Genomic DNA, 12,462 nt, shown 5'->3' with positions numbered 1-12,462 from the left:
CTATGTGTCTCTCCTACTTTCTCCATCTACCAGATGGAGAGGGTGGAGGGAATTCTCCTTTAGCACGAGAGGGACTGAAACCCTGACCCCTGTTGGTGCCATCCACAGTGCTGAAGCCTCAAGACTTCCCTTCTCACAGATAAGAAGTTCCTAGCTCCACCATCCTGCTACAAGGCAGAATCTCTGAGCTTACCAGTTTCACTCCATGGAACTGAAGCGCCAAGCCCAGGTCATCACACACGGCTCTCAAACTTCTGAAGATCATCATATTCAGCTCAGAGGGGCAGGAATTTTGGCTATCCTTGAGATATTTCCTCACCTGTCTTGTCTCTCAAGTCATTAATGTACTTATCAAAATAAATTCATTTCTGATAAGTGCCAGATCTGAGACTGTGCGAGAATAAAATCCTCTGCACACACAATACAGGGCAAATTTAACTCCCATTCACTGGTAGTGAGACTCAGCCATTGACTAAGAAGGACTGCACTGCCCCATGCAAGAGGTGTACTTTGGCTTGCGGATTCATTCAATATTTGGCCTCTTTTCAGTAAAGATGTCAATTAGTAACAATGACAGTTATGGCTGTAAGGAGGTCGATTGAAACTACCAATTTATTTCACACAGGTCCTCAAACAGCTCTCAGGTGTTCATGTCTTCTAGTCGTTTACGCCCCAGGAAAGACTGGTGACTTAGAGAATAAGGACTATATTCCAGGTTGGACCATTCAGCCTTCCTCCAAACCATTATTATTAAAATCATGGGTAGGGCTCTATCTAATTTAAGATGCTTTATAACATTTGTAAATGTCATGATTTCAGCCACTGAAATCTGAAATTATAATTGTAGGGATCCTGACTCAAAAAGGCATTGTGGAGGGATAGCAAGGTGTGTGTGTGGGTGTGTGCACGTGTGTTTTTGAGGGGTTGGAGGGGGATTGGAGTACTGGGGTACTGCCTCCCTTCTAAACTGCTGCAGGGAGCAGCTCTGTCTTTAGAGATAGTTAGCTGGAGAGAAGTGACAAAGGCCAGGAGCCCAACTCAAGATAATAGTCAGCACCAGTGCAGAAGAACGGTACATGTTATATTGCTACCCTTATTTCTGCACTGCTGCCTGAGGAACTGGGTTTCTCAGCCAGCATCTGCAATTATCTGCCACCCAGCTCTGCTGATTACCATACAATACCACACTATTCACCTGTGCTGGTGCCGCTGCCACTTTCTGGTGACCTAGTTCAGAAGACATTGCAGAAGAAAAGGCAGCAATATTACACTCCTCCTCCCTCCACCCCTGTAACTCCCTTTCTGGTCAGAATGCCTAATTTGAGAAACACTGGTCTCTCCCATGTAATCTGCATAGTACAGGACAAAAGTACACAAGACTAGATTTCATGGCCCATGACGTGTATTCATGATTGGCAATTTGGTAGGCCCCAGTTACGCAAAATTAGGATATGAGTTATGAGTACTACTAAATTAGATCTTGCAAATGAATGCTCTTACCCATTCAGCTTCATCATCATCTCCACAATCTCCAAAACAGGAGCTAGCCAATCCATCCTGAGAACCTGTCTTTAGAACCCGGATTCCCTGCAAGTCCATCCGACGCCCTTTCACCTCCAGTGCCCCCTCCAAGGCTTCAAGAGACCAGGAATTTTCAAACTCATCCACCAATGCCAACATCTCTTCAGACATCTGAGCATCTCCCAGACTCTCCATCCCTTCTGAATCATTGCTTTCTGCAACAACTGTGTCTGAAACAAAGAGTCAATAAGTGTCACCAAAGTTCTGTGTTACAGTAGGGCCTGAAGATTTCTACCTGTTCAAACATGATGTGGACTCGCTAAGACCTTTAAAATAAAAAGTAAACACCAAGGATGACTTCAGTGAGGAACATCTTGCAATTTTTAAAGATCAGCATTTCCACTTTGAATTCTAATTTTCTTCTACCACTCTGGCTTGTGAAAGTTCTTCAAAACTGTCAAGTTGCAAAGCTTGATTTACTATTATAGGGCTGCTCATGAAAGCTGGATTAATGATACTGTTTCTAATAAGCAGAACTCAACATTTCTTAAGAATGAATCCCCTTCCTCACCATGAATACATGCATTCGAAGAACTCTGCAGAATGACAAAAGCAAACATGGTTTAGGTAAAATTTGGACCTTGCTATGGCCAAGAAAATTGTGCTCTCAGTACCACTCTCTTCCTGTGCCGCCCCCTCCCCCCCCGACCTTTTTTAAATCAGAAGTATTGAATAGGAAGACCACAGATCATTCACTGTGCATCACAGATTGACAGAAGCTATTGGAAAGTATTTGTGAAAATATATGTTGCTGTAAGATACTGCTTCATCAGTTGCTGATTCAAAAATTGGAAAAAATCTAGGTCAATTTTCATTCTTCTCCCTGTGCACAGCAGTTCCCTTTCATTGGGAACATAGATAGCCACCAGCCTACAGATTATTGAGCTTGAGCACTAGCATAAAGTAAACCTTTCCATGTACCATCTTAGCAAACCTGCCTTCTTCTCCTCACTTTTATGTAGTAAAGTTGATTCAGCAATTCTCAAGGTGTGAATGAGATGCGTGTACACAACATCAGAGTCTCTTTTAGGAAACAGTGTTCTTCAATCTGGACCATACCCTGCTCACTGGGCTTTTACCTATAACCTAATGATTTTTGTTGTTAGGCTCTAGGAAGAAGAGTGGGGAACAGAATATGATCCCTTTTAAAGGTTACCTCCCCCACCCCCTTTTATTCCTGTAAAACTGCTAACAAGAATAAGGACACCAAACATGGAGTTTTCAAGTGCCACAGATTGAAACTTTATCAAGATCCCTTTCAGCAGTTTACCTTATTACAGTTATGTTTCACTAGGGAAAGTAAAAGGGAAGAAAACTCACCAGAGCCATGTCTACATGTGCACGCTACTTCGAAGTAGCGGCACTAACTTCGAAATAGCGCCTGTCACGGCTACACGTGTTGGGCGCTATTTCGATGTTAACATCGACGTTAGGCAGCGAGACGTCGAAGCCGCTAACCCCATGAGGGGATGGGAATAGCGCCCTACTTCGATGTTCAACGTCGAAGTAGGGACCGTGTAGTCGTTGCGCGTCCCGCAACATCGAAATTGCGGGGTCCTCCATGGTGGCCATCAGCTGGGGGGTTGAGAGACGCTCTCTCCAGCCCCTCAGCTCAATGGTGGCCGCGTGGAGCGGCCCCTTAAAAGGTCCCCTCCCCCTCCCTTTCTGTGCAAGAAGCTGAGAGCGCGTGCAGGCGGCAGCCCAGACACGCGGCCAGCCTGCACGCTCTTGAGCAGCCCCAAGAACCCCCAACCGACTTCATGGCCGCACGGCAGCCCCCCCAGGGGACCCCAAGGGGAGCCAGGGCAGCAAGCGGCAGCAGGGCTCCTCCTGGACGGAGGCCGAGCTTCGAGACCTGCTGGGGCTCTGGAGCGAGGAGGTGGTGCTCCAGGTAATGGGGAGCAAGAGGTGGAACGTGGATGCGTTCGCTCGGCTGGCCAAGGGCCTGGCTGCCCGGGGTCACCCTGCCCGCACTCCGGACCATGTCCGGAGTAAAGTGAAAGAGCTGCGGCAGGGTTACGCCCGGGCCCGGGACGCGGCCGGCCGATCTGGGGCCGCCCCCGTCACTTGCCCCTTCTACAGGGAGCTCAGGGACATCCTGGGCCCCCGGCACACCTCCTCCCCTCCGGCCACTCTTGACACCTCGGCTCAGGAGCCCCAGCAGGCCCCGGAGCCGGAGTCCGCCCCGGAGGCCCCCCCTGGGTCATCGCAGCAGCAGCAGCAGGAGGAGGAGGAGGGGGACTCCTCCTCCATTGAGACGGGGCTGCACATCATCCTCCCCTCCCGGAGCAGCAGCCGGGCGTCCGCCCCTGGGTGTCCCTGGACCGTGGGAGTGGACCTACAGGTATGTACCCCCCCCGGTCTACACCCACGGGGTTGAGGGGCGGGGGTAACAGATATGTGGCCAGGGCCCTCCACATGCCCAGATGGCCATGTCCCTCACAGGAGGGCATCAGCCCCTTCCCCCGCCCCCCAGCATGACAGTGCCATGCCCCATCCCTGGGCAGGGGGGAGCGGAACCTCCAGGGTCCCCCGGGAGGAGCAGGTGGGACACCCTGCAGCAGCAGCCGCAGCAGCATGTGATGGAGTGGGGGGAGTGCAAATGCGAGACTCAGGCTAGATATGAGCAGCAAGCTGAATAGTTCCCAGGGGCAAAGGATGATCCTGGGGCTAAAACTGGCAGGTGACACCCCTGCCCTGAACAAAGAGTGGGGAGGAGCCGAGCTGGCTTTGAATCAGGGGGGCCGCAGATAGAGGCTAGGGGAAGGGAGAGCTGGAAGACAGCCAGCCTGAGGAGGGGGAAAGCTACACCCCAGAGGGGCACCCCTTGGGGTCTTCTCCCCAGGACGGGTTGGAAGGACTATCTCTGACTGCTGTACTGTCACTCCTGGAAGAAACTGGGCATCTGTGGCCTAAGAAACCTCTCCTGTCAGACCCTGCTGAGTGAAGTGAGAGTCACTCCCGCCAGGGGACGGGGTGCAGTGCAGGGGGACCCGTGAACCCCATCACAGCAACATCTCACGGGGATGGGGAACCTGCAGCACAGGGGTGGGGGGACAAGGGCCACGGCTCAGGGCCCACACTAACGCCTGTCTCCAATCTTCCCCCGCCACCCCCGTGTTCCGCAGCTGCACCATCGGAAGGACTGGAGAGCGCCGGCGAGGCTTCCATGGTCCCGGAATCCCCTCCGGGGGCATCACTCCAGGCCAGCCCCTCAGCGGAGGACCGACCGGCCCCACGGCAGGGAAGACGGCGGACCCCGCAACACCACACGGCGGCGACGGACCCCCAGCTGCTGGCCATCCATTGCCGAGGGACCCCTGCGACGGACCCCCAGCTGGAGGTTGCGGAGCAGCGTCTGCGGGTGGAGCAACACCGCCTCCACCTGCAGGAGTGGGCGCTGGCCTGGCGCCAAGAGGCATGGGGGGCCTACATGGAGACATTCAATTGGGTAGTGGACTACCTGGCCCCCCCATGCCGCGCCGTCCGCTGCTGCGCCTGACCTGAGTGCTCCACCCGCAGCGCCACCCACTGCTCTGCACGTCGCCACGCCGTCCGCCATTGCCCCGCCACCCGCCACCGAGGGCCGGACCGCCGAGGGACACCTGGGGCCAGCTGAGACTCGCCAGACGTATCTTCCGGTCCGCCCAGCCCCCAGGCAGCCCCAGACAGGGCTGCGGCCGAGGTGGGGCTCCCGGCCGCCCACCCCCAGTGCCGAACTATAGGGGAGTGGGGCCCAGGACATGCCCCCCCCCTTGTATATAGTTGGACTTATGTATTTGTGCCCCCCGTTTGCCCAGTTCCACCCCCCCATGTAAATAGTTCTCCCTGTCCTTGCAATCCCTGGTTTTCTGTTTTTTGTTACATGTAAATATATGGAAACTTTTTTATTATTCACTTATGTTATGGTTTAGTTAGTAGGTCTTGTACATAGTTTTGTCATTATTAGTTCAAAAAGCAGTTAAAAAAGGAAGCCAGTTTCATTTTACCAACGAGTGCGTGCTTTTATTTGTCCAGGAGAAGTGGGGAGGGGGGTGTGTGTGCTGTTGGGTGCTCCGTGGTGTGGGAGTAGGGGCAGGGAGTGTTGTGGAGGAAGGGGGGGGCGCAGTGGGGGGCCTGGCAGAGTTCACCCCGCGGCCTCCTCGAAGTGGGCCCGCAGGGCCTCCCGGACCCGGGTCCCTTCAGGGTCCACCTGGCGACTGGGGGCAGCGGGTGGCTGCACGTCGCCCCTGCTGGCTTCCACAGCCCAGCCCTGAATAAAGGCCTCCCCCTTGCTCTCCACCAAATTGTGCAGGGTGCAGCAGGCACCCACAATCTGGGGGATGTTGTTGGGGCCCGCATCCAGGCGGGTCAGAAGACATCTCCAGCGCCCTTTGAGGCGGCCAAATGAGCGCTCCACCACCTGGCGCCCATGGTTCAGGCGCTGGTTGAAGCGCTCCTGGCTGGCAGAGAGATGGCCCGTGTATGGGTGCATGAGCCAGGGCTGGAGGGGGTATGTTGCATCGGCGATGACGCAGAGGGGCATGGTGGTGTCCCCCACAGGGATCTTCCGCTGGGGGATGTAGATCCCCACCTCCAGCCGGTGGCACAGGCCCGAGTTCCGGAAAACCCAGGCATCATGGGTGCTGCCAGGCCAGCCCACATACACGTCCTGGAAACGGCCCCGGCTGTCCACCAAGGCCTGGAGGACCACTGAGTGGTAGCCCTTGCGGTTGATGTACCGTCCTCCACTGTGTTGCGGGGCATGGATGGGGATGTGAGTCCCATCCAGAGCCCCAAAGCAACTGGGGAAGCCCAGCGTGGCAAAGCCCGTGATGGTGGCATCTGGGTCTCCCAGCCTCACGAGCCTGTGGAGGAGCATGGTGTTGATGGCACGCACGACCTGCAGGGAAAGCACATGGGAGAGCACCAATGAGGGGTGAGCAGGGTGTGCGTGGCCCAGCCCAGCCCTGCCCAGGCCCCCCTGCCCTCCCCCCCCGCCGTGGGTCCTCTTACCTCCATAAGGACAGCCCTGACGGTGGCCTTGCCGACGCCAAACTGCTGTCCCATGGATCGGTAGCTGTCTGGAGTGGCCAGCTTCCAGACAGCGATGCCGACCCGTTTCTCCACTGGGAGGGCACGCTGCATAGCAGTATCCTGGTGCCTGAGTGCGGGGGTGAGCTACTGGCACAGCTCCATAAATGTCTGCCGGCTCACCCTGAAGTTCCTGAGCCAGCGGTCGTCATCCCACTCCTCAAGCACCAGCCGCTCTCACCAGTCGGTGCTGGTGGGGTAGTTCCACAGGCGGCAGCGGCGTGAGGTGGGGCGGGGTCGGGGTGCTGCAGGGTTGGGGGTTGAGTCCTGCTCCCCTGGGGGCCGCTCCTCCTCCGGTGTGGCAAGGAGGTGCCATGTGGGAGGCAGCTGAGCATGGATCAGGGAGGGCTGGGTGGACCTCTGGCTGCTGCTGCTGCTGGGGGTCCATGACTGCGTCGCCCGAGGTCTGCGTGCCTATGGCTCTTCAGACTGCGTGCTGTGCAGGCTGAGTGTGTCTGGGAGGGGTCCTTTAAGGGAGCAGCTAGCTGTTGCCCCGGAAGCACTAGTCCGCCCTGTGACCCTGTCTGCAGCTGTGCCTGGCACCCCTATTTCGATGTGTGCTACTTTGGCGTGCAGACGTTCCCTCGCTGCGCCTATTTCGATGTGGTGCTGTGCAACGTCAATGTTGAACATCGACGTTGCCAGCCCTGGAGGACGTGTAGACGTTATTCATCAAAATAGGCTACTTCGAAGTAGGCTTCACGTGTAGACGTAGCTCAGGACTGCTGTCAGAGGAGCTCAAAATTTGAAGTGTTATGAATATTAATGCATGCAATTCTCTAACTCTCGTGTCAAGGAAGGGGATTGCTTTAAGGACTTAACCTGTACACCCCAAGTAAATCTCCAATTCAAGAGCCAGAATGTGTCAAAGAGGCATCATACATTATTTTAAAAACTTTATAACTTCTTAAGGTTTCATTATTATTTCATGGGGGTGGGGCTGGGAGGGAACAAATCAAGATACAAGTCATGTTGCAGTGAGTGAGAGTATTGCACACAGCCTGTCTTTTTTCCCCAACCTAAAACAAATGGAGCACCAGAAAGGCAAAAGAAATTCAGTCACAGCCTTGGGTTGCAGCACCTTTAATTTGTCTCTTATTTGGGAAGGACTGGAAAGGTTATTTCTTCAGTTGATTTTATTTTGTCTTTCTTCTGTCTTGGCCGGGGTGTTTCACCCTTGTGGTAAGCAAAACTGGAGAGCACATCTGTCAGAAGGAAGACAGCTCTTCTGAAAAGGAGGCCAGGCTTGAAGCACAGAAATTGGCTTATTCTCCAAGCATTCACTGAAATTCCAAGACTGACTTACCTTCCAGCCTGACAGAGGCAGGGTCTCTTGTGGAACTCTGGACAAACATTTCTGGATCATCTTCTATACCTCCCTCAGAGTTTTCTTCCTCAGCTGTTATTATAGGCTCTTTGTGGTCACCAAAGTACTTCTGCTTGTCATGGCTTCCATCAGGGTTTCTTTCACGACAGTAGCCTGTAAAAAGCAAAGATACACATACAGTATAAAGCAGCTTCCTCTGGACACATCATCTAATACAAACTCTGAGTTAATGTACAGAAGCAATGGATTAGATATGATGCTCCACCCCCTTCATATTCCCAATCAAAACTTATCCTGCAAGGCCCCCACAACCTTCAGCAACTTCAGTGGGAGTGCAGAGTGCTAAGCACTTTGTTAGACCAGGCCTCTATACGTTACAGAATACAAGGATCTCAGATGCTTAATTTACTCAGATTCTCTTTTATGAATAGCCCCATTTCTTCTGCTAGTACCTGAAACACAAAAGTTAGCCATGTTATAAGTACTTTATTAACCTAAGTCAAAAACCAAATTTATTAAGTTGAAAATTTAATTCCAAATTTACAACTCCCTGGTATCAGCATTCAGATTTGGAAGAAGCGAACTCACTGAAGACATAAGACCACACAAAATGGGAGGAATTTCACAAAAATCAGATCCAGAAGGAAAAAGACAGCAAGAGCATAGAAAGAGCCATGTATCCATTTATCCTACACTGTGACTATACTTTCTTGGTGTCCTTAGTTAAACAAGTGATAGGACTAAATCTTAAGAATTTGAAAAATACCTTGAAATAAAGAATAGCCATTTAAGAATCTCCATTTAAGAATTTAAGATGAGGGGTTGGATTGCACCCTCAGCAAGTTTGCAGATGACACTAAGCTAGGGGAAGAGGTAGATAAGCTGGAGGGTATGGATAGGGTCCAAAGTGACTTGGACAAATGGGAAGACTGGGCCACAAGAAATCTGAGGTGGTTCAGTAAGGACAAGTGCAGAGTCCTGCACTTGGGCCAGAAGAATCCCAAGCATTGTTACAGGCTGGGGTCCGACTGGCTTAGTAGTAGTTCTGCAGAAAAGGACCTGGGAGTTGTAGCAGACGAGAAGCTGGACTTGAGTCAACAGTGTGCCATTGTAGCCAAGAGAGCTAATGGCATATTAGGCTGCATCAAGAGGAGTGTTGCCAGTAGATCCAGAGAAGAGATTATTCCTCTTTATTCAGCTTTGGTGAGGCTGCATCTGGAGTACTGCGTACAGTTCTGGGTCCCCAATTATAGGAAGGAAGCGGACACACTGGCGAGGGTCCAGCGGAGGGCAACCAAAATAATTAGGGGGCCGGATCATATGACTTATGAAGAAAGGTTGAAGGAATTGGGACTGTTTAGCCTGCAGAAGAGAAGACTGAGGGGGGACTTGATAACAGACTTCAACTTACTGAAGGGAGGTTGCTAAGAGGCTGGAGAGAGACTGTTCACAGTGGTCACGGATGGCAGAACATGGAACAATGGTCTCAAGTTGCAGTTGGGAAGGTCCAGGTTGAACATTAGGAAAAGCTTTTTAAATAGGAGGGTGGTGAAGCATTGGAATGGTGTACCCAGGAAAGTAGTGGCGTCTCCATCCCTGGAGGTGTTTAAGTCTCGCCTCGACAAAGCCCTGGCTGGGCTGATCTGATGGGTTTGGTCCTGCCTAGGGCAGGGGGCTGGACTTGAGGGCTTTCCTAGCTCTCTTCCAGCTCTATTATTCTATGATCTCATTTCATATATGTAACAATTTTCATTTTTGAGGGTACATTTCAACTGCACATCTCAAATATCTTACTCAATTTTAATTAACAGAATTTCAACCCTCCCACCTTACACATTTGTGACTCATGACAATAGTATCTGAGCCCCTCGTAATTTTATCTATTGGTGTAAATAATCAGATGCCCATCCCTCACAAAACCCCAGTGAGGGAAAGAAGTGCTATTATCACTATCTTACATATGGGAAACTGAGACACAGAGAAACTAAATGACAGAAAATCTGCAGTGCAAAAGGAAACTGATCCCAGATAGTCTGAGTTCCAGAATAGTGCCTTAATTATTGGTTCTCCAAACACTGAGATATGAAGTAATGAAACAGTGGTAGAGATGGAAATAAAATGCAAGAGTCCCCAGTCCTCAACTGTATCCTCAAAGATGCTAGTCACATTCCTCAGTGCACTAAACAAAATACTCCAATTCCACAATGATGGGTGTGGTGTAAGACTGAATCAAACAGTGGTTTCAACCTTTTCCATTCACTTATATAGGCTTTCCTCAAAAGAAAGAGAAAGGAAGGGTGGTTATGAATTCCAGACTGAAAACTTATGGAATAGAACATGATATCTTCAAAGATAAGCTTATTCTTTAATACTGAAATTCTGGAATTATTCTGCCTTTGTAGAAAAAACAAAATAATTGGATTTTCAGAGGCGCTGAACGCCTACAGGTCCCACTGAAACAGTGGGAATTGTCAGTGATCAGAACCTCTAAAATCAGTCCAGCAATTTTTACTGGGGAGTTCTAAAAACGAAGTGCTAGGTCTGTAAGCATTCTAAATATCTTCTGATTTCTGGCTTTTCAGCTCTGTATTGAGATGCTAGCTGACCTACATTATTTTTATGAAACCAGTGAATAAAGAAATAAAGTATGCTTTTTTACATTTTAACTTTTTGTTGTTGTTGTTTTAACAATACCATACAATTAAATTCTGGTTTTCACATTTTAGTTCTTTCATTAGTTATTGTATCTCTGCCTTTCCTTCCTTTTAGTCTCCCCCTCAATGAAAATTTAATTGGTTTTATCTTTTTAAATCTCTGCAATATGCAGAGAGCTTCATGTGTAATTTATAAGAAATGGCATGCACAGGACCCCAAAGCTGAAATTAGTCCTTCTGGCTGACATTAAAACCAGAATGACTTTGATGCAAGTCAGGTGCATTCTAAGAATACAATGCCCTTCAGCAGAGGAGACGCTGGCCAACTTCACATTCTGATAAAGAAGAAAAGCAAAAGAGACTGAGGTACAGGTTTTTTTTTAAACTACTACTTCAAAATTTAAAAAGGAAAAAAAAAAAACTGGGAACAGCAAGGGAAAAAGACACTTTTTAAAAAAGGTACTCAAGACTAGCATCGTTAATATTAAATTTACGAACACTGACAGCTAAAAGCAGACTGCATGGGAGTGCTGGTTTCTTGGGATCAGAAGTGCTACTATATATAGAAAGAAAAGTGGCCTAATTTTTTTAATTACTTCTTCCAGTTGCCTGGCATCATAGGAGAAAAGAGAAGTTGGTTGAAGCCCAAGACCTTTGTAGATTGGATCAAGTTATTGAGGCTGTGAAAAGTCTCAAGGTAGAACCTTAAATCCTTTGCCCTCTGTAATGGCTGTCAGAAGAGCAGCTGGAGAATTCAGGTTAAAAGGATGGACTAACATAACTCAGTAGCATGTGATCATTCAAGGCTGTAAATTTTTATTGTCTGTATTACTATAACATTTAGGAACCCCCATAACATTAAAACTCCATTGTTTTTATTATGTAAGAGAGATATGTGATGTAAAAGCTAACTTTGCTGAGTTAGGAGCTGGAGGGTTAGCAGCAGAAACTCTTTACCTATAATTATGGGACAAATTGAGAGTCACTTTTGACCAGGAGTGCATATCAATTTCATTGATGTTCTGTCAATTGCCACCTCTGTGTTTATTTCACTTCCAACTCCATAATTCACTGATTGGCTTTTGGATATCCGATGATAAACACTGGGCTAGTAATAATTCTTGTTCTTGCTTATACAATTTCCCTGATTAGTGTATACAAAGGTTCGCTCCATATTCCCCACCCTACAAATCCTATGTCTATAGCATGATTTTTCCAGATCCAAGTCTCAACCCACCTGATATATGGTGCTAGAAACAACCTCCTGTTATCATGGTTGGCACTAGCATGGTTGCAAATCCAGTCTAAATAGAATAGGTACAATTCATTTGAATTAATAGAACTGCATTATGCAAACACACTCAATGGACCTAACTAGGAACATAGAGCCCCCATTCAGGACTCCTAAAAGGGTCGAGGAGACAAAAGGGGCAGCTGTCATGCGATCCAATGATTTAAAAGGGCCTGGGGGCTTGTGGCCACCATAGCAGGAACAAAGGTAACAAACAGCATGAAAGGGATGGGATGAGGAAAGATGCTATGATCATGGCACTTTCTAACATTGTTAGGGGTTAGTTAAAAACACTTTAAAATAAGTAAATGAGGGAAATAAAGCACTAGCAGACTTCTTGTACTGATTCACTTACTGAGATTACGGGACTATGGTAAAATACAGAACTACAAAGCTGCATCATAAATTCTCTTTCCATTCCCAAAACTGGGGCTTTCAGTTCCCAAAATGCATGACTCTGCTTTCACAAAAGCCAATGGAAATGTTATCACTGACTTCAATAAGGGCAAAATTGGGCTCCACATTTGCTTTTCATT

General features: G+C 49.2%; 1 protein-coding gene across 3 annotated transcripts in view; it reads right to left on the bottom strand.

The window, feature by feature from the left end:
- The window catches only part of TTC17 (tetratricopeptide repeat domain 17), a 92,595-nt gene that overhangs the window by 32,194 nt on the left and 47,939 nt on the right, over positions 1-12,462 (bottom strand). For all 3 annotated transcript variants that reach the window (XM_074997513.1, XM_074997514.1, XM_074997515.1), the window contains 2 exons: positions 7,961-8,134; positions 1,501-1,751 (listed from right to left, as the gene is read on the bottom strand). In XM_074997513.1, the coding sequence (XP_074853614.1) occupies positions 1,501-1,751; positions 7,961-8,134 (425 nt within the window). The remainder of the gene's footprint in view (positions 1-1,500; positions 1,752-7,960; positions 8,135-12,462) is intronic.

The sequence above is a fragment of the Carettochelys insculpta genome, chromosome 6 (assembly GCF_033958435.1).
Source record: "Carettochelys insculpta isolate YL-2023 chromosome 6, ASM3395843v1, whole genome shotgun sequence".
Taxonomy (NCBI): domain Eukaryota; kingdom Metazoa; phylum Chordata; order Testudines; family Carettochelyidae; genus Carettochelys; species Carettochelys insculpta.
This window is presented reverse-complemented; position numbering and strand designations above follow the sequence as displayed.